Source organism: Sitophilus oryzae, unplaced genomic scaffold (assembly GCF_002938485.1).
Source record: "Sitophilus oryzae breed Bouriz unplaced genomic scaffold, Soryzae_2.0 scaffold_1576_pilon_pilon, whole genome shotgun sequence".
Classification (NCBI taxonomy): Eukaryota; Metazoa; Arthropoda; class Insecta; order Coleoptera; family Curculionidae; genus Sitophilus; species Sitophilus oryzae.
The window spans coordinates 14,765,456-14,792,484 of record NW_022146254.1 but is presented as its reverse complement, the minus strand read 5'-3'; the positions used below and the strand labels follow the sequence as shown (position 1 = coordinate 14,792,484).

Below are 27,029 nucleotides of genomic sequence, written 5' to 3'. Positions count from 1 at the left end.
GTCCAAATTAAATATAGGTTAATGATCTACCTACCTTATTAGTACTTATCATTACCTATTATTTCAGGCACTAATTGCAGTACTATAAACTACATATTTAATTAATATGCACACAGTGTACCAGCATATATTATTGTTTATTGCAAAAGGATTATTGATATTCTTTGATTTAACCTGCATTATCCCTGACACACATTAGTATACTAGTGCGTAAATATTGTTATTATAAGTAAATATTAAGTAAAACACATTAATTTATTTAAACTAACCTATATATTTCTGTATAAACCTAAGAGAATATTTACATAGCTTATTCCTTGTACAAGACAAGTACAAATAAAATAAATAATAACACAAAAATCGATTGTTCTATCGTACTTCTTAAACACCCTGCGAAAAGACTTATTGATGTAGTCCTTAAGTTTAGACGATGACATTGAAAAGCCTCTTTGCAAAATTGACTACTGTGGCATTCTCCAGGATGTGGTTTATATACTAAAAAGGGAAAAAACACATAATAAGATATATAGGGTTGTTCACCACATACGGCACGGACTATTGTAGCTAAACGATTAGATTTTTACAAATTGTAAGTTTTGGGTTGGTTGAAGGACTATTAGAGCTACATTTTAAAAATATTTTTACGACATACAGAGTGTCCCAAATAAATAAAAAATATCAAAGTTGTATTTTTTTAAATGGAACACTCTGTATATTATTACATTTTTAATTTCTACGATTAAAATAAAGGTAAATTTGATTAAGGTTTACCGCACTTTAATCTCACCGTTTTTGAAATATTTTCAATTTTGTGAAATTGCAGTCAAAATTTTAAGGCTTCATTTCTCCAAGGGTATCAAAGTTTTTAATACTAAATATTTACTGAAGTTTATTTATTGATCACTTATTGTGTTGCAATAATAAAAATTATACTACCTTATACAGAGTGTCTAAAATTTTATTTTAAATAATTACTAGCTTTAAACGGCAATAACTTGTTTAATTTAAATGGAACACTCTGTATATTTTATGAGAATCAGATGCACAATTTAATTATCTATCAAATTGTATTATACCTTTTTTACCTATCTCTTCAAGTTTCTGTAGAAAATGCAATTTCTTGGAATTTAAAACACATTTATCAATATACCCATTTAATACTGACATTTTAGATTATTTTTAAAGATGTACCAAATTTTTAAAGAGTACAGATACTAATATTGTCGATATAGTTTGTTTATTTCATTAAGAAGTAAAAAAAAACTGTTTAAATATTTGTTAAAGAGGACCAATTTTATGATTCCAGTATTCAAACTACATTAATTGGCTGTTTGCGTTGATTAATAATAATTGCTCCAAATACTAAAAAACTGAATTTTGTATGTGTATTAGACAGTGTGGTAAAAAGTAACACACTGACAAATGCTTATTTATAACAACAGAGACATGCATTTTTATAACTTATTATTATATTGATTTCTGATTCAAATCCACATTTTTTATTTAGAATAATTTATTAACAAACATAATTAAGTATGTATTAATTAGCATTTGGGCGGAAATAATGGTGGTATATTTAATTAATGGTATACTCTTTTATAAAGATTTAAATAGTTTTCTTTTTGCATACAAATGGGCAAGTAATATTATCATTTTGCTAAAAACGATAATATTAATAGCCTGTACATTTGGTACATTTGTTGCTTTAAAAACAATCTAAAATGTCAATATTCCATGGGTATATTGATAAATGAGGTCTAAATTATAAGAAAATGCATTTTCTACGAAATCTTGAAGGGATAGGTAAAAAGTGGTATAATACAATTTGATAGACAATAAAATTCTGCATCTGATTCTCCTAAAATATACAGGGTGTTCCATTTAAATTAAACAAGTTATTGACGTTTAAAGCTTGAAATAATTTAAAATAAATTTTTAGACACTCTGTATGAGGTGGTATTATTTTTATTATTGCAACACAATAACTGATCAATAAATAGACTTCAGTAAATATTTAGTATTAAAAACTTTGACACCCTTGGAGAAATGAAGCTTTAAAATTTTTACTGCAATTTCACAAAATTGAAAATATTTTAAAAACGGTAAGGTTTAAGTGTAATAAACCTTAATCAACTTTACCTTTATTTTAATCGTAGAAACTAAAAATGTAATAATATACAGGGTGTTCCATTTAAGAAAATACAACTTTGATATTTATTTATTTGGGACACTCTGTATCTTGTAAAAATATTTTTAAATTGTAGCTCTAATAGTCCTTCAACAAACCCAAAACTTACAATTTATAAAAATCTAATCATTTAGCTACAATACTCCGTGTCGTATGTGGTGAACAACCCTGTATAAATTTATAAAAATATAATTACAAAAAAATAACTTAAAATCTTTTGTATCTCTGTAGGGGTAAGTAGCTTAATCCGTACCGCTTTGAACAAAAGTTAAAACATTTAAGCTGATCCCACACGATGTGTCACACTTTCCAACGTTGGACACATGAACATTTGCCACATTGTGTAGGAGACACACTTGTGAATTGCAATATTGTCAAAACCTATAGCCAGTCCTACACGTGTGGCATAGACTTCAACAATATTGCAAATGACAAGTGTGTCTCCTACACGATGTGGCAAATGTTCATGTGTCCAACGTTGGAAGGCGTTTGCCAACGTTTGGAACCAACGCTGGAAGTATCGTGTAGGACCGGCTTTAAGCCACCAAATATCATATGTAAGAAAATATTCTTTAGTATCAGAAAAAAATACACATGTTCAAAAAAAATCTTTCAGGCCATACAAATAAATCACAGATACAAAGAATATTTCAAATATCTATCTATTACTTCTTCAACGTGCAAACTTGCTTCTTAAAAAAAGCTTAGGTCAATCTCCCCAATGCAAATACAAAACAGATATTAAAGAGCAATAAGAAGCGATTTAGAAGCTAATACGGTATTGGCGTATATTTTCCTCCAATATTTTTTATGCATTATTTTTGATTTAAATATTTAATATGTTGAAAAAATTACTCTATTGAAGCCTTAATAAATATTTTAAAATTGGCTTTAAACTCTGGGCATAGATTAGGTATACTATATGTATACAGATAAAAATTTTATCCCTAATTCGTGGTACGAAAATTGTTTTTTATGACGATGAACAAACGAGTAAAATTTCCTGTGCGCAAAAATAAACTCGCGTAAAATAACAATAAACAGCGTAATAGAGAGATATCGCTAAACCGAATAGCGTGCATGGACGTTAATAACGCCAGGTGTTATTTCCTTTACGTGAGGTGGTATTAACTCTCTTCATTTACAGTTATCGGATCGGAAAGAATTCTGTTCGCGTCGCGTCCGCTATTTAAACTTAACCTAACTTTGAATTTAAAACTTTGAAATTGTTTTGTTTACTATTTTAAAACTAAAGGGCTAAAGTGCTTATATACTTCCAGTGCTTTATTGTTCAACGTCTGCCAGTGGGTTTATGGCTACAAATTCTCTTAGAAGGGCTAAATCGTCATTTGATGTAAACCTAAGCCTTTTTATAGGCTTTAATATTGGAAGAGGTGGAATCCATATTTTGGGCCATATTTATTTAATTAAAACTAATCCCAGCTACTTAAATATCAAATAACCTAATAAAACTAAAGTAATAATTCAAAACAATTCAAACATAACCTAAAATAAAAGATCTCGCCGGCCGGCCCCGGTTGTCAAATACCCGCACATGCCCATTTAAGCAATTTTAAACGTTATTTAGAAATAGCGTGGTGTAATTGATCCGCAAATTACGTCAGGCGGTAACGTTATTAGCGGGCGTTGCGTTAAAAATTGACTCGCGCATATCGTAACTGTCAAAATAAGGTACGCATAAATACTGCATGACGCTATTCGGTTTTCAGATATCTCTCTAAATAACTGGGCCGGTCAGGCGCTGTGCACAATTTTAGAGGCCATAAGTGGGCGTGCATATATGCGCAAACTAGTAACCTAACTAGCGCCCGATTCTGAAAATTGGAACCACGAAAAACAATTAAGAAAAAACGAAGTTTATAATCTGTATAATCTGTGATCTGGGTTTATATATTTACTTTAATTTTTATGAATGTTTTATACCTTTTTGATTTGTTCTTCAACAGATGGTTTGATTCCAGGCCATAATATGTCCAAAGCTTCTGGCGCCATCCTAGAAATGGCTTTGTTAACTAAATCACCAACTTCCTTGTCGTTCAGAAGGTTACTGAAGTAATTCTAAAATATAAATAAGTAATCAAAAAATAGTTATTATAGATGAAAGTTTTTTTAAGTAATAAAATAAAATTATTTGATTTTGTCATTTTCAATTATTTTTCAATATTATCAAAACTTTTTACTAGATAAAAAAACGAGATTAATTTATGTCAGTGTTATGATCCATAGGTCTTCTAGATTCATAGGTCTGTTGACTAGGACCCTTGGACCAAAAGCAAAATGTATCTTTTTCAAAAGCGGAAATCTTCAACAAAAAGTATAGCTATTGAGATGAACCAAAAAACAACATTTTGTTTTCCCCCGTATACTTGACAGATGAAAACTTTCATTTTTAATTTAGAAAGAAATACTAAAAAGTCAAATAATCTAGCTCTATATTGCTTAAAAATCATCAACATTGGCCTACTAGAACAAAATATATTAAAATTTAAGGATTTTTTTTTATTTTTTAGGTTTATTGGTGCCAGTAAGTGTATATCAAATCTCGTTTTTTTATCCAAAAAAGTAAAAAAGTTATAGCCACTTTTAAAAATCACCCGGTATTATTGAATACTTAGTACAGAAGACATGAGTTGATAAAGATGTCACGTCGCGTTTTTTTTAAATCAGTTTTATTTAATATTTCAACTTGTTTCCATTTTGACTTTGACAACTCAATTATTGATGTTCAATTTTGTGTTAAACGTTCAGTTTTAGCAAAAAGCAAAAAATAATATTAATATGGGTGATTCTGATTATGAAAGTGTCCCTTCGGATATTGAAGGCATTGCGCAAAACGTTGTCGATTCCCTACTTCCCGAAAAATCAAGACAAACGTACGAGCAAGCCTATGTAAAACTTGAAGATTGGTGTAAAGGGAAAGGAATCAAGAATAGTAGTAACGAAAAGGTTCTCCTGGCATATTTTGAACGTCTTTCAAAACATAGGAAAGCTTCATCACTTTGGGTATATTATTCCATGCTACGTTCAGTTATATCAGTGAAGAAAAATACAGATATCAGTAAGTACGTCCATTTAATTGCATTTCTAAAAAGAAAATCGGAAGGATTTCGGTCAAAAAAAATCGAGAATTTGAAGAAAAGAAGACATAACTCGTTTTTTGTTGGAAGCCGATGATAAAACTTATTTCCTGACAAAAGTTTCATTGATAGTGGGACTTGCGGGAGCCTGCCGGCGTATCGAGTTGACAAATCTGCAGCTGCAAAATGTTAAAGATGAAGGTCAATGCATTCATGTCATTATTCCATTTACGAAAACAAAGATATCACGAGATTTTTTTATAACGAAAGGGAATGTTGAAGGAATAAATATAGTGGAAATGGTTCGAAGATATATATAGCTATGCGGCCAAGCAACACAGAGCATACTCGATTTTTTGTGGAGTACAGAAATGGAAAATGTATTAAGCAACCCGTTGGCATTAATACTTTAGGGAAAATGCCGTATAAAATAGCATTGTTCCTAAGTCTTCCAAATCCACAACAATACACTGGACATTGTTTCCGTAGATCTTCTGCGTCGTTGCTTGCAGATTCAGGAGTGGATTTATTAACTGTTAAAAGACATGGTGGTTGGCGCTCTAACACAATTGCAGGGAGCTATATAGAAAATTCCAAAGAAAATAAAAAAAAGTGTCATGTAATATTTTGGGTAACATTTCTGGCAATGATGGGTCTTCGACAAGTTCAAGCACTCAGGAAATAAATTTACTTTCTGAAAATTCAACTTACCTGTCATCGTCTGGAATTAATTTAATCAGTTGTACTAATGTTATAATTAATGTTTACAATAAATAAACGTATTTAGGTACCTTTTTTTGCTTGTTTCTTATTTTAAAATTGCGTGTTATTATGAATTCATAATATCACTAGTGCTATTATGAAAGCCATAATAACATCCAAATGACAATGTTAAATTATATACATAATGACATACATTGTCGTAGATTAATATTATTACGTTACAGTGAACATTAATCTAATAATACTAATACCAATTTCTACACAAACAAGATTAATAGTTCCATTCAATATACAAGCTTTATTTATTTACCTCCAACTTTGCCAACTTGATATCGATGCTCAACTTCTCCACTCTCAGCTTGGCGGGCAAAGTAAACTTCAAGATGGTGGACGTTCCCAATTTCAGACCAATTAGGTTCAACCTGGAAACGTAATTTTACCGTTTCATAATATGTATTAAAGATCGTATATGTAATACGTGTAGGAAATGGTCTTACCAAAAGGGCCCGTCTCCGTAAATGACGAAGTTCTTGCCAACTTTTCCGTCGACTTTATACTTTCCGGTCACTTTGATGTAGGGAAACGTCAGATTTAGATCCAGCTTGAATCTGAAATAGTTTTAAAAAGATTATTTTTCTGATTAAAGTTTTCATTTCATAAGTGAGTCAGTATTTCTTTTTGCAACTTTTTTTAACTTTCTTTTCAAATGTCCTAAAAAACTACAAATGAACCAAGAATATAAAGGTACAGAGAATCAGTCTCGACGAGTTTTCATCCAAAAATTGTCTTATGCTGTAGTACCAGCCATGTTCGCACGTACGTCTACAGGGGAGATCAATAACTAATAATAACAACTTCTAACTTCTTCTTCTTCTTGTTTTTTTCTAATTAAATATGCGATAGTTCAGCAATTTTTGTTTCATCGTATTGATGAAAAATGTCATTATATATACAGGGTGTTTCAAAACAAATGCGAAAAACTTCAGGGGGTGATTCCTTGTTCAAAAGAAAGGGTAGTTTGCTTCATAAACGTTGGGTGAAAAGTCAACCATTAGGGAGATATCGCGATACAAAGATGGCGGAAAAATAATGTTTTTATTTTTTATCTTGAAAACGAAAAGAGATAGACTAATGAAATTTTATGGAAGCATTACTGTTATGAAAACACACTTTCTGATAATTTTCTCACTTTTTTAAAATAAGTGGAAGGGGTTGAAATAAACTACCCCTATCATACTTGTTAACGAAATTTAAAGAAAAATATTATCAAACACATGCAAAAAAAATAATTTGGATAGTTTAGTTTGTTTAGAAACTTTTTTATTTCTTGTTTTTTTTATAAAACTCGCCGATTTGAAATTAAAAAATAAAATGCAAAGCATTACATGTCAGGACAAAAAACATTTTTATTTTTTTAACGATATTATTTTGTACTTTCATGAATTATTACTTACAGAATTAAAAATTGTCTTGGTAAATAATTTTTAAGAGGTTATCGTTCAGAAGAAAATGTAACGATATTATTACGAAATAAAACTGTTTCACAGCAACCCACTAGATTCTTTATCTAAAAATGTTTTTTGTCCTGACATGTAATGTTTTACATTTTATTTTTTAATTTCAAATCGGTCAGTTTTATCAAAAAAAAACTCAAGCTATAAAAAAGTTTCTAAGCAAACTAAACTATCAAAATTATTTTTTTTGCATGTATTTGATAAGATTTTTCTGTAAATTTCGTTAACAAGAATGATAGAGGTAATTTATTTCAACCCCTTCCACTTATTTTAAAAAAGTGATAAAATTACCAGAAAGTGTGTTTTTATAACAGTAATGCTTCCATAAAATTTCATTAGTCTATCTCTATTCGTTTTCAAGATAAAAAATAAAAACATTATTTTTCCGCCATCTTTGTACCGCGATATCTCCCTAATGGTTGACTTTTGACCCAACGTTTATGAAGCAAACTACCCTTTATTTTGAAACCTAACCTCCACTCTATTACCTACCTACTCTATCACCTAACCTCCTCTCTATTTAGCCAGAGATCATCAGGTATTTCTCTATTTTCTAGTTCTTTATCCACACCCTCCCGCCAGCTTCGTCGCGGCCTTCCTCTTTTATTTCTGCCTCGAGGTGTCCACAGTAAAATTTGTTTTGGTATTCTGCGATCGGGCATTCGTTGCACATGACCAAATCATATGAATTGTTTTGTTCTTATGTCGTCCACAATTGTGTGTTCTGCTCCCATAATCTTTCTTATTCTGTCGTTGGTTATTTGTTCTCTTTTCGATTTTCCAGCAGATCTCCTCCAGTAATCCATTTTGGTCGCTAATAACATGTTCTCTGTTCTGCTTTTCAACTGCCATACTTCGCTTCCGTAAGTTATTATTCTTTTCACTACCGTATTATATATGTTCTTCTTATTAGCTTTAGAGTTTCATTGATATCCCACAGTACACCATTCAACATAGATATTGCCCTCCTGCCTTGTTGCATGATGTGTAATAATATATGTAATGTTACACATCTTTTTTTCTTCAATAAAGACGATTATTATTATTATTATTATTATTATTATTTTTAAGCCAAGATATTTATATTTGTCACAGTTTTTTAGCACGGCCCCCCTACAGTCATACATTCAATTTTGGTGATATTTACCTCCAACCCCCATATCTTATACTCCTCTATCAGCTTCCTTGCCATATATTCAAGGTCGTCGTGATCTTGGGCTAGGACTATCTGGTCGTTCGCAAAAAATAGGGTGTACAGGGTGTCCTCATTTATTAGGGGGATTCCCATTCCTCTACACTTAAGCATTTAATAATAAGCACATTTTTGAAAATGTTTGTATTCCTTTTTATAAGTTATTCGGGATTTAAATGGAAGTAGTTTGGATACGGCATTTGTCGCCTCAGCCTGAATATCTGTTGGTAATTTACTTATTTCGTTTTGAGCCAGTTCTGGTTCCAATTCAATCAGCAATCGACACGAATGAGAATTAAAAAATACTGACTCAAAACTGGCAACTAAAGAGACAGCTTTATTTATTTGTCAAATTACATAGAAACCAACGCCAACCCAGCAAAATATTTTTTCTACTCGTAATAAATTCTTTGAAATAATAATTTCTGAATTTTTTTAAAACGTAACTCGCTATGGAAAAAATATTGTTTTATACACGACGATAAAATTGCATTTTCGTCTCCCGAAATTAATTCCATCGCTCGTGAATTAATCTTTTCGGTCAATGGTAAAATACCATTTTATAAAAAATATATAATTTTTTTTTATTTTTTGAACAATTTACCTGAAACTTCCCAAGTCCGTAAATTTTTCCTTGTCCACTTGAAACTTCGATATGTGTTTTATCGTCAAATTCTCCGCTTTCCCTTTTAACCTAAAAAAAGCAAAAGAAAATATTAGCATCGACATAACAGACTTCATTTCCTTCGACGTGTCGTAATGTCTCTTTGAACATCACGTAATATTTAATATCTGTCATTTGCTATGTTTTTTTTACATTCAATAACAACAATACATTTTTGTTCATTTCAAATAAATGAAGGTTTTTTTTCACTTGCAAAATAATTTCCGAAAGCATTTTACGTATTTGTACAGAGTGTCTGAAATTCGAGCTTCATTAATGGAATCCAAGTTTCATTAATGGAATCCAATAAGAACACTTACTAGAAGAAATACGAGATGTTTACAGTTTTTTTTCTATTTACAATTTTGTTTCAAAATTTTAATAACTACCTAAGTAATTTTATTTTTCTTTAGTTTAAAAATTCATAATAAGCAACACCACCATTTTTCGCGGCATGTAAGATATTTCAATATGCGTGCATATGCGTGCCAGAATATTATTATGTATGGAGCACCTGTGTGGAACGAAGCAACCAATATGCACGTAAATAAAAAAAGACTTGAAGGTGCACAGAGAGTCATGGCTTTGAGGGTCTGCTCGGCGTACCGGACAACTTCAACTGAGGCAGCCTTGGTGATATCGGGTCGGGTGCCCCTGCATCTTCTCTCAAGAGAAACAGAACGACTCTTTCTCAAGGGTGAAGTACAAACCAGGGCAAGCAGAGAGATGGAGAGAAACCGCTCAGTGCAGCAGTGGCAGGCAGAATGGGAAGTATCGCAAAAAGGAAGATGGACATATAAGCTCATCCCAAATATAAATATGTGGATTAAAAGAAAGCATGGAGAGGCAAACTTCTATCTTACTCAAATATTGAGTGGTCACGGAAATTTTGGGAGTTACCTGTGTAAAATTGGAAAGAGGGAAGTCGCGGAATGCCGATACTGTGCTGAACCCAATGATACTCCAGAACACACAATGTTTGCTTGTCCAAGATGGGAACAGAAAAGATGTGAGGCACCCATGACGATTGGTGGCAACATCTCCTCAGATACCTGCTTAAAATCGGTAACAGAAAGAAGAGAAAACTTTGAAGTCATCTCAAAACTGGCCCAAAATGTACTAGAGGCAAAATACAGCGAAGAGCAGGGGTAATGAAACAAAAAGAACAGTCCGGCGTCTACTTGAGGAGATGCGTCCAGCGGGTCCAGGTAGACGTGGCAGGAGCGAGGGGGTGATGTTTAGTGGGTAGTGTCCTTCAGGCAGCTTAAGGAGAGATTGAGTCCCATACTCCGTACGTAAAGGTATTTTACATCTCCAGAAAAAAAAAGATATCTCAAATTGCTCATTTTTTTAATAAATGTGAAAATTCATGGAAAACTCTTCAATAGTGCAACATAGACATGTGTTTTTCAAGTACATTATCCAGTCCAGGACGCATCCTTTAGATTATGCACTTCATTTTTAAAAATTTATTAAAAGTATCACATGCACTTAATGCTTTTAGTAATCCAATACATATGCTTATTTAAAGGTACTACATTCATAATATATTAATAATACAGAGTGGCGCCTCTCATACGCCGCGGAGATGGGGATATGTTAAAGACAGTGTTTACAAAACTCGACCAATTAGTGTCGACAACATGAGAGAAATTATTGTAACTGCTTTTCGAGGTAGAACTCTACATATGCCTTTTAAAATGTAAAGATCCTTTTGAAAAGACAATCATTTTATGCAGTAAACAGGAAGGGAAGCATTTTGAGCATTTGATTTCATCTAGCTAATTTTTGTCGCATAATTATAGGTTTATATCTAGTTTTAATTCTGTAATATCTAAAATATGTTTTAAAGGCGTATCTTTTTATTGTCCCTTGTGTATTTTACTCTACAATCTTTAATTCTTGTTAAATTAACAAAAGGTATATCACACAGCCACCTAGATTTGTTCAAATATTAAAGATTTACTGACGCAAAATCATAAAAATTAAAATATCTGGGAAAATCTTTGTCTGAGGGGTAGGCAGCCTTAATAATATTTTAAAGATACATAAATTCCCCATTGAACACCGGAAAAATATACTGGGTGTTCTATTTAAAATAAAGGAGTAACTTGCTTTTAAAAGTGTCCAATGTTCCATATTAATTTTGTTTCTGTCTTTGACCCTGTATAACTTTTCGGGTCAAATTTCAATTTGGTTTAACATACAATGTTTACTGTAATTAAATATTGGGCTATACAAGGTCAACTAAAATTTAGGTAGCTGTTATCTAAATTTAAAATTTACTCTTTATTTTCACAAAATGTGAAATATGTCAAAATCCTTAGATTTTAGGTATATGCTTTTTCAATAAAACTCACCTTTATTTTTTTCCTAAAATCCGAAAATCAATTAATATATAGGGTGTTCCATTAGAAAAAACACAACTTTGATGTGTAACTTTTTTTGGAAACACCCTGTATAATTCTATATATTTTTATAAAATGCTTTCAATGAACCTACATATGCTGCGAAAATTTCATTTCGATATAAACTACCGTTCTCCTTGGAGCTTCCGCGGCGTATGAGAGGCGCCACCCTGTATATACGAAAATTTAAATTTAAACTTAAGAGTTAAAGTCCTACTATGATTAATAATATTTAAGAAGGAATTTATTATTTATTAACTAATTCAGCATAAATTAGTAATAAATAATAATACATACATGTTTACCATGACAAATATGGCACACAACTTATTAGCTCATTTTATTACTTTTATATTTCTAACCCTGACAGTTTAATTAATGTTTTTACACCATATGCTCAATTGATAACTGTCAAAAACCAGATATATTTATTTTAAGTTTTCAAAAAAATGCATTTTTACTATACTTAGGCAAGCTTTGTTACCCTTGTTAGCGGCAACAGATTGAAAATTATCAAAGATTATACCCAATCAATAAATTGTTTCTATCATGGGAGAAATCAATATCCCAAAGCAATAAAAATTAGTATTTACTTTAGGAAGAATAAGTTTGTAGGAATAGGGACAGTGCCTGACATTACTAAAATTAATTAGAGGAAAAATAATTCTTAAATGTTTGTATAATTTACAAAAAAATGAGATTATTTTATCAGGAATAAAATGCAATTCTGGTTGGTAAAAATTATTATATCTAATCAATAATAATCGCTACCTGCATAATGTATATCTACAACAATACACTTTAACAGGGCAGCTTACATATCATAAAAAACTATCATATTTTTAGGATTTTTTTCATCAAGGTTAAGCAATCTAAATTTTATACGCAAATGTGGTTATGTCACATTCTCTCCAATGACTGCTTGATATATTATTCTAAAATAATATTAACTAGTGTATATTAGCGGTAAATAATAGAATATTTAGCGAATTTTATTTAAAACTGAATATTTATAATAATAATTGGGCAATTAATAATATTTTGTTCGAATCCAGTGATTCATTCATTAATCATTAAAACTGGACTATCAATATTTATTTATAGATATGTCAATATTTTTAGATATAATTACTAGGTAATGAATATAATAAAAGTATAATTTATAATCCTTAAATTTAGATAATTTTATTTCATTATTACTATATGACGTTTAGAGGATTTTATTATATTATTCTTATGTTCCTGATTCGGTGCGTTTTAACTATCATCTTGTGATACTACAAGCAAAGCCATAAAGGCTCTCATGATATGCAGAAGACTGGCCGGAAATAGATGGGGCTGCTCTCCTAACATTTTGCGCTGGATGTATACCATGATAGTAAGACCCATGATTACTTATGGAGCAGTTGCCTGGTACAAAAAACTAGAGCAACGGACGGCAAGGCTAAACCTATGCAAAGTCCAGAGACTAGCATGTGTTTGCATCACAGGAGCCATGAGAACCTGTCCAACAGCAGCAATGGAGGTCATTCTAGATCTAACACCACTGCACATTGTCATTGGTAGATATGCCAATGCGACAATGATTAGAATGGTCACTAACGGAATTAGTACTGGGAGAATTGTCAGATCAGGGGCTTGGAACACCCTCAAAAAGGAAATACCACTCCTGCAACTCCCAGTGGACGATATGCCAAGAACGTACAACTTTGACAAACATGTCAATGTAGTTGAGCAATAAGAAGGATTGGAACAGCGAAACGCTTGCCCAGCAGTTACAAGACCATACCATAACTTGGTATACTGATGCTTCCAAAACCAATACGGGAACAGGGATCGGAGTGTTTGGGCCGAGAGCTAATTACTCCGAACCAATGGGCACTTACCCTAGTATCCTACAGACAGAAATCTACGCTATCGAGAGATGCGTACAACTTATCTTAGATAGGAACTATCGGAAACAAGAAATAGCTATCTTATCTGATAGTTAAGCAGCGTTAAAGGCGATCAACTCAGTATCAATCAATTCGAAATTGGTCAAAGAATGCATAGAGAAGCTGAATAAATTAGGCAAAGAAAACAAAGTCCTCCTACACTGGGTGCCTGCTCACCAAGGGATAGAAGGCAATGAAAAAGCAAATAATCTAGCTAGGAAAGGAGCGAACACTCCACTAACTGGACCAGAACCGTTCTGCTTTCCAAGTGGTAACCAACTCAAGGCGGAACTCAAGAACTTGGAAGATTCCATCCGCAACCTGGAATGGAAATCTTGCAATGGTCTAAGACACTCGAAGAAGTTTCTGAGGGCTTATGATCAAGAAAAATCACAGATCTTCCTGGGTCTGAGTAAGAACAATCTTCGGATTGTCACGGGGTTTTTAACAGGACACTGTCTCCTCAATGAACACCTCAGTAGATTGAAACTAAGAAGAAACGGCGAATGCAGATTCTGTGGGGAAGATGGTGAAACACCAGTACACCTCATCACTGAGTGCGCCGAGACGACAACCATTCGTGCCATGAATTTTGGTACGATTGATATTGGAGATGGAGAACTACCCTCTATAAAACCGTCCCAGATACTGGCTTTTGTCAAAGCCCTGGGACTGTATGATGAGTTATGATTCAAGAAAGGGGGACACAATGGATCTGTAAGGTCGAAGTGATTAACCCCCCTCCCACTCATTCTAAATTCTAAAAAAAATCATCTTGTGATAGTTAAAACTTCATCTTGTCCATGCTTCCACACCCTATAACAAAACGGACCAGACATAGCACTTCACCATTCTGTATCTAAGGCCGAAGTTCAAGTTCCTATCTGTGAGAAATCTTCGAAGTTTCAGAAAAGTAGATCTTGCTTGTTCGATCCTGCATTGCATTCCTGATCCGGATCCCACGTTTTTCTAGTATTTAGTTTTAAACCCAGTCTTTGGCTTTCATTGTTAACCTTATTTAGAAGGATTTGGAGATATTTTTTGTTATCCACTCAAAAAAGTGTGAGTGGATCGGCATGATTGTTTTAAAATTGAATACCCTGTATTTTAATGCATTTTTGGCTTCCTTTCTGATCACTTTACATAATCCTAAGATATTATTAAAGATGTTTTGATTGTTTCAGAAATATTAATAAATAAAAATATCTTTTTCAATCTTTTTAAAAAAAATATTAAAAATAGAAGAATTGTCGTGAAATCAAAACTATACTAGGTATTTAATATAGGTGGTCTGTACTTACTTTGTTATAAATATCGTAATCTTAAACCATACAGATTTCTTCAAAATTCTATGCCAAACTTTCTAAAATATAAAATAATTTTTTTTCCTTTTTTAATGGAACCGGTAAAAACTGTAAAAAACCGCTAAACATTAAAAAATGTTCATTTTTCAATTTTCCATCTAACAAAGAAATATTATATAGGATGTTCCGTTTAAAAAAACCATCCCGATCGACTCACCCTTTTTTGAGCTACCATGTAGAAGTTAAAATATTTTCCTGAAATATGGCCATGTGGTTTGCACTTGCATATTCTTGTTAGGCTCACACAATGGGTAAAGTTTACAGAATAAAATACAAAATAATAATAATAAATATTCTGTCAACTTTGCAATGGGGTAACTAGACATCGAAACAAGTTGTTTTATGCAAGTTAACTATACATTTTGGCTTGTATTCTTGCAATTAACTATTGGTATTCGTTATATGTATCTAAAAAAGTTAATTTGGGAAAAATACAGGCTTCAAAAAAAAATAACAAGGTTAAAATGGTAAAAAAACTAAATTTGACTGTAATGCTGTAATAATATCTACTATAAATAATGTCCCCTCAAAGCAATGTCTTAAATTTATCCACTCTCTTTTTTATAATTCTCAATTATTTGGCAAACATAATTCTAATTAGAAGTAAATGATTTAATACTTTTATAATAAGGATATCTTATTAATAATAATAATAAAAAGTGTGTGTATGATAATATTGCTGATTGTTATATATTTTTTTATTTACATAAATCAATAATTTATTGCTGTATTACACCTTGACAATTTATATGTACCATTAACTACTATTGGATCATAGTATATTTTTACATCTATTACACTTTTTTTATCACATCAAGTTTCTTTCAATTATCATCAGATTTCTGCATATTATTTTTTTTACAAAGATATACATAGCTAGAGAATATATTATTATTCACAATAACAATTTAATTCTTAGCCAATTCTTAAACTTAGAGAAGAAGAAACGGCGTCAAAGATGACTGTTAATACGTGTGTAAAGACTGTAAAGTTAATCTGCAAACGTTATTTACTAAAAATTGACATAAAATTTGTCAAACCTCGACAACGAGAAGCAAACAGGGACGTATCGCCATCTTTATCCGAGCTCCAATGTAAGGACATCGAGTTGGCAAGTCATCAACTCGAGGGAGAAGAGCCATGGTGACGTCCTCACAATAGGAATTGGCCTCAAATCCAAAGAGGTAATAGAGAAAATTATATATCCAACTTTCTCTATTACTCTACAATTGTCTCTATTACTATTACAACCTCTAATATAGATTCGGGACAACACCAAACCCCAACCGTGAAAGGGTGTATATTCTCGGAGGAGTTAAATGTCCACTCCTCGACAAAATGGGTTGCAATAGACTTTTAAGGTCGCGATGATTAACCCCCTCCCACTCATTCTACATTCTACATACCTAAATGTTTTAATTGTTTTTGAAATTCTTTATTTTTAATTTACATTACAAAAAAATATACAAGGTATCCCAGAAATAAGTGCAAGTATTTTAACTAGTAGTATAGCTCAACCCCAGAAACACGCTTATGAGGTTTTTTTTCGTGAAAAAAAATTTGGAAATTCGGAATTTTTTGAAAAAATTTTTGGATTTGTTTTTATTTTTTAGTTAAAAAACATAATTTGTTGATAATATGGCAACATAGGTAGTAGATTAAATTTGCAAGAAAGAAAATCCAGAAAAGAGCCAGTGGTTCGCAAAATTTGAGCAAAAAATATTTTTTTTTGGAAATTTTCAAAGTAAAATAACTCCGTTATTTTGGACTTATTTGAAAAACGATAAAGAGAAAATATGTTTCTTTTATCAAGATCTACCACGCCTTAAAATACTTGCACTTATTTCTGGGACACCCTGTATAAGAAAATGTAAAAACAGAAAATAAAATATATCTCTGGAGAGATGATTAATTATGATTTAGCCCTTTGAATAAGAAGACTAAGGAAGGAGCATAATGCTATCCATGTATTCATGCATGGTGGGCGGAAAAAGCACTCTAGGGTGGGGATCCTTGTGGGGACAGTTCTGTTTGACGATTCATTTGACACATTTGAATTTGATTTGAAATTTTGTGGATTTGTCAGTCTTTACGGAGCTTATTTTATGTTATTTATTATTTATTCTACTACTGATAGTTGTATAAAGGCAGTAAATCTAGATGGAAATTGTGGCAGAACTTAAATTAACAGTGACACTATCGCGATTTATCGAAAAATAGTTGGTTGTGTAGCGTGCGGTAGATTTCGGCAAAAATCGAGTGAAATAATGGAACAACTTTTCGCTAGTAAGTGACTATATAATATACATACGTGTAATAAACCGATCATTTATGAAATTCACTTAAATTAACTAATTATATATTTTTTCTTGCATTTTTGCTTTTATTTACTACTTGTCAAAGATCAGATGTCAAAGAATTTAGATACGTCAATTTGATTTACCTGCTTCAGTAGCGTATCGGATGTTTGTGTTAATAAATAATTATTATAACTTATCTGTTTTTATTAGAATTTTATATTTTTATAACAATTTTAATAACTACCAACATTTATTCACAACGTAAAATAAAACAACAAATTATTGAGTCTACCCCACGTCTAACCTACATCATAGTTTTACATTTTTAAAATAAAATTAGAACGACACTGATAAACCGGAATTTAAGTCAGCCATATTTGAGGCCCATCGCGGTGTACCTAAGATTTTTGATATGCTCCTTCCTTAGTCTTCTTATTCAAAGATTTAGCCTAATATATTATGACAGTATGATAATAACTTACTTGGCAGCATCATGATTGACGTCAAAGTTGATCCTGTTGACGTGCAGAGGATCCAATACAGGTATGTTAAGTTCGGGAATACCTCTAAGTATAATTCCTCTGAACTCTTCTAACAAAGCTCGCAATCTGTCTTCTACTCGGCCAAAAGTGTTTATCACTCTGTCTACTGCTCTACCAACTAAATTTACACCACCCCGTATAATACCTAAAAAAAAGAAGATTCTTAATATACATTGCAAAAAAAACATATTTTTATAAACAATTTTTATAAAAAAAAACTCTTCTCTGAAAAGCTTTTAATTTATTTTTTCGCAACTGTTTTCAAGTAATAATTGTTAATAACAAACATGACGTTATGTAGTTGACAGTTTATAGGTACAATATGATCGAAAAAACGGCGTCAGCGATGGCTATGAAGAAAATCTATCTATAAATGAAGATCGCTGTCGTATTATATGGAGAGTGTCGTCGAGGACTGTTTTTTCTTAAAAATGTTTTCCTAGTAGGGGCGATAATCTAGTTGGCTAAAATGTAGATTGTGTCACAAATAATGATTGTCACAACCAGTGTCACAAATAATGATTGACAATTAGCTTCATAAACTTTAAATTAATAAACGTATGGGCTTATTTTTTATTGTTGCACTCTAACAGACCAACAAAGCACTTTTGTATAAAGGCAAATTCTATCCAATTAACTTATTTTGATTTCAAAAATACGTATAGTAGATCTATGTCTACGGAATATTGGAACACCCTGTATATTTTATTTAGCAAAGCCCGTCTTTACGGAAACTACTTTAGAGAAAGAAGAATCTATGTACGTAATAAATTAATAATTACGTAATTATTAATTAACTAAATTATTGACCTGCATTACATTTAAACGGATATGTACTATGTTATTGATTCCTTGGACTTGGAATGTGTTTAATTATTAAATCTAAACGACACTTATTAACTAGTTTTACGTAAATGGATTAATTATTGAAGTCAAGGTACAATAAAAAATAATAGAGTATCTATAAAAAGTAACAAAAAAAATTAAAATTTTAAGGCGAACATGTTGAACAGTGGTGTTAGTACCAGATGAAATGGACGTAAAGGAATTTTTCCTTTTACCTTGCGGCATAATTACTGCACTGATTTTTGCCCCAAAAGTACGAGAATTTACTATGGCAAATTCGTACACCCTACACAAAAACATCCCACTTCTGATGTAAGGGATCTCTCAAATAATAATATTTCTTAGGGTTAGCTATCAGGAATATCTTTTAGACAGATAATACTTAACACCATCAAAAAAATGACGTAATATATAAGACAAAAAGGGTTGGAGTGGGAATTAAAATGAAAAACTATTTTGGCTTACCCTGTTACCCTATTGAGGGTAAAACCCTATTTTTTTGTGCAAACCTACCTTATCACAACAACCTTGTGTGGCACAATCGTTGAGAAGCTCATTGCTTCCCATATATTCCTTCAATAAGGCAGAAAGAACATAATATTCAGTTTTCATCAGCAGCTCTCAGAAGCAATCTAAAGATAGACTGAACAATAAAAAGTGATTATTGTTTGAACCCCTAAATCTTTTAATACTTTAGAGTCCAAAGCATTTTTTTGTTATTTATTCTTATAAAGATTTACTTATGTTTGGAAGTTACATACTTCCATCAGATATGTATAGAGATACTTCAGTTGTACAGAAAAAGACAAAAGACTCTTTCCAATCTCACAGTAAAATCTTCAATCGTACCATTAGTCTTTGAGATATGGGTTTCTAAAGTAAGCAACATTTTAGATAACTATTAGTTTTGACATTTTCTTAAGCCTTCCTTCTTAAATCAAGAATATCTTCGACTTTTCTCGGTCGTTGATCCTGAGCAATTTCTTCGAGTGTCTTAGACCATTGGAGGATTTCCATTCGAGGAATCTTCCAGGCTCTTGAGTTCTACTTTAAGTTAGTTTCCATTCGGAAATCAGAACGGTTCTGGTCCAGTTAGTAGAGTGTCTGCTCTTTTTCTAGCGAGATCGTTTGTTTTTTCATTACCTTCTATCCCTTGGTGAGCTGGCACTCAAGAGTACTTTCTCTGCCTAATTTGTCAAGCTTCTCTATATCTACAATCTCTACAGTCTTGTCTAAGATATATCCCACATACTTTTCAAATTGTAACCTTGTATATTTTAAAATTTCAAAAGTATCATTTGTTTTATTTACATCATTCTACAAATAACGTCATCATATTTACTGCGTTCTTTTGCAAGAAGAAGAATGGCACACATTTTTGCATTTTATCAACTTTGTATTCTAGATAGTCGTCCCACGTGATGTTTCGTAATTGTTATTTTTTTATGATTTACATAATATCTTCGTTGCATTGAATGTTAATTGGAATTCTTCTACATAAACAACAGCCAATCTTCAGGAAATACAGTAGTTATATGTAAATTTTAGAAGATTTATAACATTTTAATAGGGAGAGTAAAAATATGTGATCAAAATGTATACAGCTCTACATATTTTATGCATTAGGAAATAAAAATGCTGTAATTTTATATACGCAAACAACTATTGTAACATAATAAAGAAATCCTTGAATTAATCTTAAATAGGTAAGTCAAAATAAATATTTTTATAATACAACATGAAGAATATATAATAAACAATCATAATCATCATCCTTTTCAGCTTATTCAACCATTTCCAATTATGGTGTAGCCTCCCTCATATTTAGATACTCTCCTTGTAGTTGGGTCCATGGTTGGTATTGTTGGCTATGCGGGCCCAAGATATTCCGGCTAATTTCCTAATATCATGGTCCCATCTCAGGTTCTTCTAGGTCTTTTAATTCTTCGTGGGTACCATGCTGTAATTTTTGTAGTCCATTTGTTGTATTTTCTTTTTGCCAGGTGTCCAGCCGATTGCCATTTTAGGAATTTGACTCTGTGGACGACTCTATTACCTAGACGCTGTACAACTTCGAGAACAAGCGGCTTCAGCACGATTGATTACATTCATACTCTAACAGAAACTATCAGCCAAACAAAAGAATACGAACTTCCACTAATCATAACCTTTATAGACTTCGAGAAGGCTTCGACACGATATAACCTGGCAATAATAGAAGCCCCAGCGAAACAATGTATTGACAGGCCTTATATAAAAACTCTCTATAAAGAAGAAAACATTCAACGATTCGACCCATGTGTACCTACTACCAGTCATGGCCTATGCATGTGAAACCTGGACACTTAAAACGGACATCATAAGGGAACTGCGGATCGCAATGGAACGAAATATGATGGGAATAACCAAAAGAGACCGTAAAATAGTAGATAGAGTAAATACGACAAAAGACCCAAGTAATAAACAATATTAAAACAAATTTCGAAACAAACTATATGTTTTAATGATAATTTTCTAGCTATAATTTAATAGTTAAAACAATAATTTAATGACAGTCGCGCAGATGTGATGAGGAAGCTAATCGATGAACTAAAAGCAGAAATTAGGAATACTTATAGATGCAACAGACACAAAGTCTTTATGAATATAGTAAGTAGTATACAGCTAGCTCAAAAATGCCAGAAGACGTTGGAATGGAATAATAGACCTGAAACAAGGAAAGCCATTCCTTGTTTCAGGTCCACGTAAGCCTTTACAAAGATATCTCAATTACAGGTGGGAATAACCGCAATCCATTATTGTCTAGAGAAAGAAATAATAAGGCAGAAAGAACATAATATTCAGTTTTCATCAGCAGCTCTTAGAAGCAATCTAAAGATAGACTGAACAATAAAAAGTGATTATTGTTTGAATAAACCTTTATAATATAACTCTAAACCTTTTAATACTTTAGAGACCAAAGCAAATTTTTGTTATTTATTCTAATAAAGATTTACTTATGTTTGGAAGTTACATACTTCCATCAGATATGTATAGAGATACTTCAGTTGTACAGAAAAAGACAAAAGTATTTTAAGTTAAATAGATGAGGTAAAAATGCCGCTGGACCAAGAGCTTCTAAGAGAAGGGTTCTAGTGGGGGTCATTCACTCTCAACTTCTATATGCTGCACCTGTATGGTACAAGGCAATGGAAAATAATAAATATAGGCAGAAAATAAACAGTATACAGCGTACAGCGGCTATAAGAGTCAGCAGTGCCTACAGAACCATTTCTGCAGAGGCTGTTCGCGTTATAACGGGTATACCCCCAATGCATCTCTTGGTTCAAGAACGAGTTGAAACCTACCAAGGAACTTTGAAAACTGAAGCTCGAAATAGACTATGGATAAAATGGCAAGAAGAATGGGTCAACGGCAAGTATGGAAGGTGGACGTATAGTTTAATTCCTAATATTAGAGAATGGATAGAGAGGCCATATGGTGAAGTAGATTATTATACCACCCAGGCCCTGTCGGGCCATGGGTGTTTCAAAAGTTATCTATTTAATCGAATGAAATCACCAACAAACCACTGTGTATACTGTAACGAGTTAGATGATGCTCAACATACCTTGTTCGAATGTCCAAGATGGTCGGTGCTAAGACATCAGTACTATATAGCTATGAACATTCCTTTTACAGCAGAAACTATGATGAATAGCCTGAAAGGAGGAGAAAAAAAACTGGACTCTGGCCTATACAGTGATAAGAGGAATCATAAAAACTAAAGAGGAAGAAGCACGTAGAAATACGTAGACAGTCCTCACGTCGAAGAAATGTGAAAGCGGTACCGGCGTGAGGTGTCGTAGAGAAGGGGAGGTGGTTTTAGTCAGTAGGAATCTGACACTCCGTCTTATGCAAGATTTCCTCCTCCTCTATAAAAAAAAAAGATGAGGTAAAATACCTCATCAGTTAAAAGAAGGCGGTATATTTCGAAGAAGAATATCTGGATAAATAGGAACAAATTTGAATTCAATCATTTTTTAGTTGGGGAACACACTCATACCACTTTATCACAAAAATTTCATAAAAGTTATTAATAGTTTCATATCTACTGTATTTTTATTATAACTGAGGAGGTGGGCTTCATACATTCATATTTCTCACAAATTTACTTCTTACTACAGATATTATTTATTCAGAATTATTTTAAATAATTAACTTTCAATATTATGGGCTATTTTTCTGAAAATATCGTGCCTTTCAGTTGACGTTGCTCCAAATACTAATGCAAAATGTACATGGTTAATTTTACAATAATGTTTTCCATGCAGATAAAATGTTGTGTTTAAAAAAAAGTAATTTAGAATACCTATTTTACAGCAATTGGCAGTAGCTATATTGATTAATTTAGGATCAAGTATTATATTATATTCAATATACATTTAAAAACATAGCTTGTTATATTTTCTAGTTATAATTGTTTAGTATTTAATAAGTAGATTTACTGGAAAATAAATAGTTCTGACTTCACTTTGACTATAAATAGCGACTAATACAGGGCGAGTCTTAAATAAGTGCAAATATTTTCAGGGCTGGTAGATCTCGATTAAAGAAACATATTTTATCTATACCATTTTTCAAATAAGTCCAAAATAACCGAGTTATTTAAATTTGAAAATTAAAAAAAATATATATTTTTTGGAAAAATTTTGAGAGCCACCGGATTTTTTCTGTATTTGCATCACTTTGAGTAACCATAGAGAAAAGCTGTAACTATGATAATATCCTTAGATGAAGAATAAAATCAGAGATTAGGAAAATTTGCGATGAACAGGTAGTTCTAAAAAGTCCTCGAAAAATATACAGGGAAATTTAAAAGAAAATGCACGATTTTCAACATCTTTTTTGCGAAAAAAAACTTCATAGACGTGTTCCTGGGGTCGAAATATACCACCCCTAAAAATATTTGGACTTATTTAAGACTCACCCTGTATAGACGCAGGGAGCGTAGTCATAGCCAGCAAGAAATTATCTTCTGCAAGATACTTAAAATAAGACAAAACAAAAACTGACAAAGTATATTAATTAGTATTTATTTTTAATTGCATTAAGCAACTCTCATCAATAATTATTGTCCATGAACTCAACCTTTTACAAAGATATCATGGCTAAACTGCTGAATAATAGGGTTCTTCAAGCATGAATTTTAGATGCGACATATTTTCTTCTATTTTTAATACCTCATAATCGAAGAAACAGCGTCAGAGATGGCTTGGAAATAAAGAGCGCTGTTTTATTTTATGTAAAAAGAATGTCATCAATCGTCATTTTCACGCTAATTGGGCGCCGTTTTCTTCAAACATGCGGTATTTAATCCTTATAAAATCGATTAGTGCTTAGTTTTCTGAATATACAGTATAGTTTATATTTTTGACAGTTTTGAAATTCGATTGCCTTTTTTATATACAGGGTGAGTCTTAAATAAGCGCAAATACTTTCAGGGGTGGTAGATCTCGATAAAAGAAATATATTTTCTCTTTACCGTTTTTTAAATAAATCCAAAATAACCGAGTTATTCTACTTTGAAAATTTAAAAAAAAAGAGTTTTTGCTTAAATTTTGAGAACCACTGGATCGTTTCTGGGTTTTCTTTCCTGTAAATTTAATGTACTACCTATGTTGCCTTATTATCAAGATATAAGTTTTTTTTAAACTAAAAACTAAAAGAAAATACAAACATTTTATCAAAAATTTCCAAATTTTCAAAATTTTTTCGTGAAAAAACCTCATAACCGTGTTTCTGGTGTCGAAATATACTACCTTTAGAAATAGTTGCACTTGCTTAAGACACCCTCTATATTTGTTTAAAAATAAGTACTAGTTTAGTAGCTTGAACCTCAGAATGAAGTTCAGGATCTCATCATATTAATAAGGCTAAAAACTAGAAACGCCATACACTTAGACAAATGTTTTTCTATGACTTACCAAAATTTTTCAATTAGATTACAAGTAAATATCTAAGTAGTTCGATAATGTATCAATTTCAGATTTTTGTTACGGATGAATTATTTATTAGTAATAAATATAGCGAAAACAATTGAAATTTTATTTGGTTGATCGATAATAAAATTACATTAATATTACTTCAAACATAAGTTTATTACATTAACAGTAAATTCAGTGAATAACTTAGATAAACTATGATACCCACTGAACAGAACACAACTGCTCTAGATTTGTTAACTAAATAATATAAATTTATATCTTTTTATTTAATTTGGGGACAAACAGGGCATAACTATACATTTTATTGCAATTTAGAGACTTTTTTGAATATAGGAAATAAAAAAAGTCTCTAGATTGCATGGGTGATATATTTTTGTTCATTTTTTTTCACTGGTAATCTCTACCATCTCTCTGATCTTTACCGGGTGGTGCATCGTCATTGGGAACCTAAGAAATTCGATGCAAATTTTGAATTGTCCAAATATTGGCTCCCATATTAACTGTTAAGTTGTAAGTTGGTTTCGAGGTTGGTTGATGTTGTTTGATGTGATTTTTAAGGTACCTATTTGTGTTCATGTTTACTGATCATGACTTAATAATTTGATATTCTTTCATTTGAAACTCAAATTTTTATCGGTTTTACTTTTGAGAACCATCTTGCTTGCTAATTGACGAACTCCAAAATGGTTGAACGAAAATATTTTAGTACGTTTCTGGAAACTCGAATTAATACTACCAATTAGGGTTCAGATCTTTTTGGCCATCAAAGAATTTGTTAAGAAATTGTTACGTGAGAAAGTCTTTTGATACTTTCTAGCGATCGAAATCAAACTCTTCTAAATAATATTGTTCTTGCTTCTTTTCTCTTCTGAAGTTCATTTAATATTGATTATGTTATGTTTTAATAGATATTTGCATTTTTAATTCAATATTTTAGGGCTTTTGTCTCAAATTCAGTTAAGTTGGTTTATGTTGTTTGATGTGAAATTTAAGTTACCTAGACAGGTACTTTTTTCTTTACTTGTGTTCATGTTAATTCTCTCATGACTGATTACTTAATAACTCCATTTTAATTTGAAAAACCATCCCTTGCTTTCTGATTGATGAACTGCACCACCAATGAACAAAAATTAGTCAGTACCGAAAGTACAGAAAAAAACGGGAAATCCGGTACCTAAGAGGCGCGGTACCGAAATTTCCGTCTCCGAAAAACAGCTCCGGTGCCGGAAACCCTATTTCCAACGTCGATACACCATCCGGTATAATCTTATATTAACACAGTAAAAAGTAAATAAATAAACATACACCAAAACCAACAGACTCTTACCAAAAGTAGTATTGGACACCCTATTCAAAAAATCCGCCACTCTAGGTACTCTAATGTCCAGTTCCAGCGCCGCGTCACAAACGGTCCAGCAACAAACAAACAAGCACAACGCGGCAGTACCGGACACCAACAAACTGTCCTTCCGCATGTCGAAATCTTTCCGGAAGACCACAGGAGGAAACGAATCGACCGAAGATCGAGGAACCACTTTCACTGGTACGCTCGCGTTCTTCTCGTCATAGTTCTTCGTCTTTTTTCTTACACTTGATTGCGATGTTTTTTATCTTTATGCAACGGAAAGCGAGTACCGCGAGGGGGACACGAGTACTTGGTCGGCTGTGCCTCGTTCGTGTCTAAGTAAAAGTAAAACAAGGTTACGAGCCGGCTGGCGGGCTTCTATGTAGAATTTGCAACAATTCAGTTGTTTATAGAGTGGGAGCAGGGTTAGGGTTCAGTCTGCGGGTACTACACAGACTGTCCTCTTTGAATTTGCAATATTTTTATAGAAAAAATGGTGCTTGTCCTACACAGCACCCTTTGAATTTGGTACTTTTTTATATCAGTCGAAAGCATACACTGTCCGAAAAGGTAGCAAAATAAGCGTTCGGCATTTAACGTTTTATGTAAAACTGGCCAGGTATATGTACATAAATAAAGCAGGAATTTTAAAGATAAAGGATTATACTATATCCGTATTGTAGCACATTTTTAGACAACTTCTTTATTTTTAAAATTTTGATTGTCAAACATCAACAAAATATTCCTTATGTTTGGACTAAATTTTCAAGCAAAAAAAGACATAATTTAAAATTCCGTTACAATACGGAAATAGATTGAAGTTTTGTGATTACAGTGATATATAATTTATATGGTTTTGTAACAAATTGGCTCGCTTGCTGAAGCTCTACAGACCTTAATCAAGCCTTAATCAAAGCACGTCTG

The 27,029-nt window shown here is 32.1% G+C and overlaps 1 protein-coding gene across 1 annotated transcript; it reads right to left on the bottom strand.

The window, feature by feature from the left end:
* Nucleotides 1-254: 254 nt before the first annotated feature.
* Nucleotides 255-26,500, bottom strand: LOC115879062. The gene is made up of 7 exons (XM_030895700.1): nucleotides 26,088-26,500; nucleotides 17,868-18,072; nucleotides 9,320-9,409; nucleotides 6,507-6,617; nucleotides 6,320-6,431; nucleotides 4,133-4,267; nucleotides 255-495 (listed from the first exon to the last, which is right to left on the bottom strand). The coding sequence occupies exons 1-7, from the start codon at nucleotides 26,233-26,235 to the stop codon at nucleotides 424-426; spliced, it is 873 nt and encodes a 290-aa protein (XP_030751560.1). The 5' UTR covers nucleotides 26,236-26,500; the 3' UTR covers nucleotides 255-423.
* Nucleotides 26,501-27,029: the final 529 nt, after the last annotated feature.

Excerpts from the sequence above, each read along its gene's own strand:
- LOC115879062 (XM_030895700.1), bottom strand. The coding sequence starts at position 26,235 with ATGCGGAAGGACAGTTTGTTGGTGTCCGGTACTGCCGCGTTGTGCTTG. Across the intron at positions 6,618-9,319 it reads ACGGACTTGGGAAGTTTCAG|ATTCAAGCTGGATCTAAATC; the intron begins GTAAATTGTTCA and ends AAACTATTTCAG. Across the intron at positions 6,432-6,506 it reads TACGGAGACGGGCCCTTTTG|GTTGAACCTAATTGGTCTGA; the intron begins GTAAGACCATTT and ends TTACGTTTCCAG.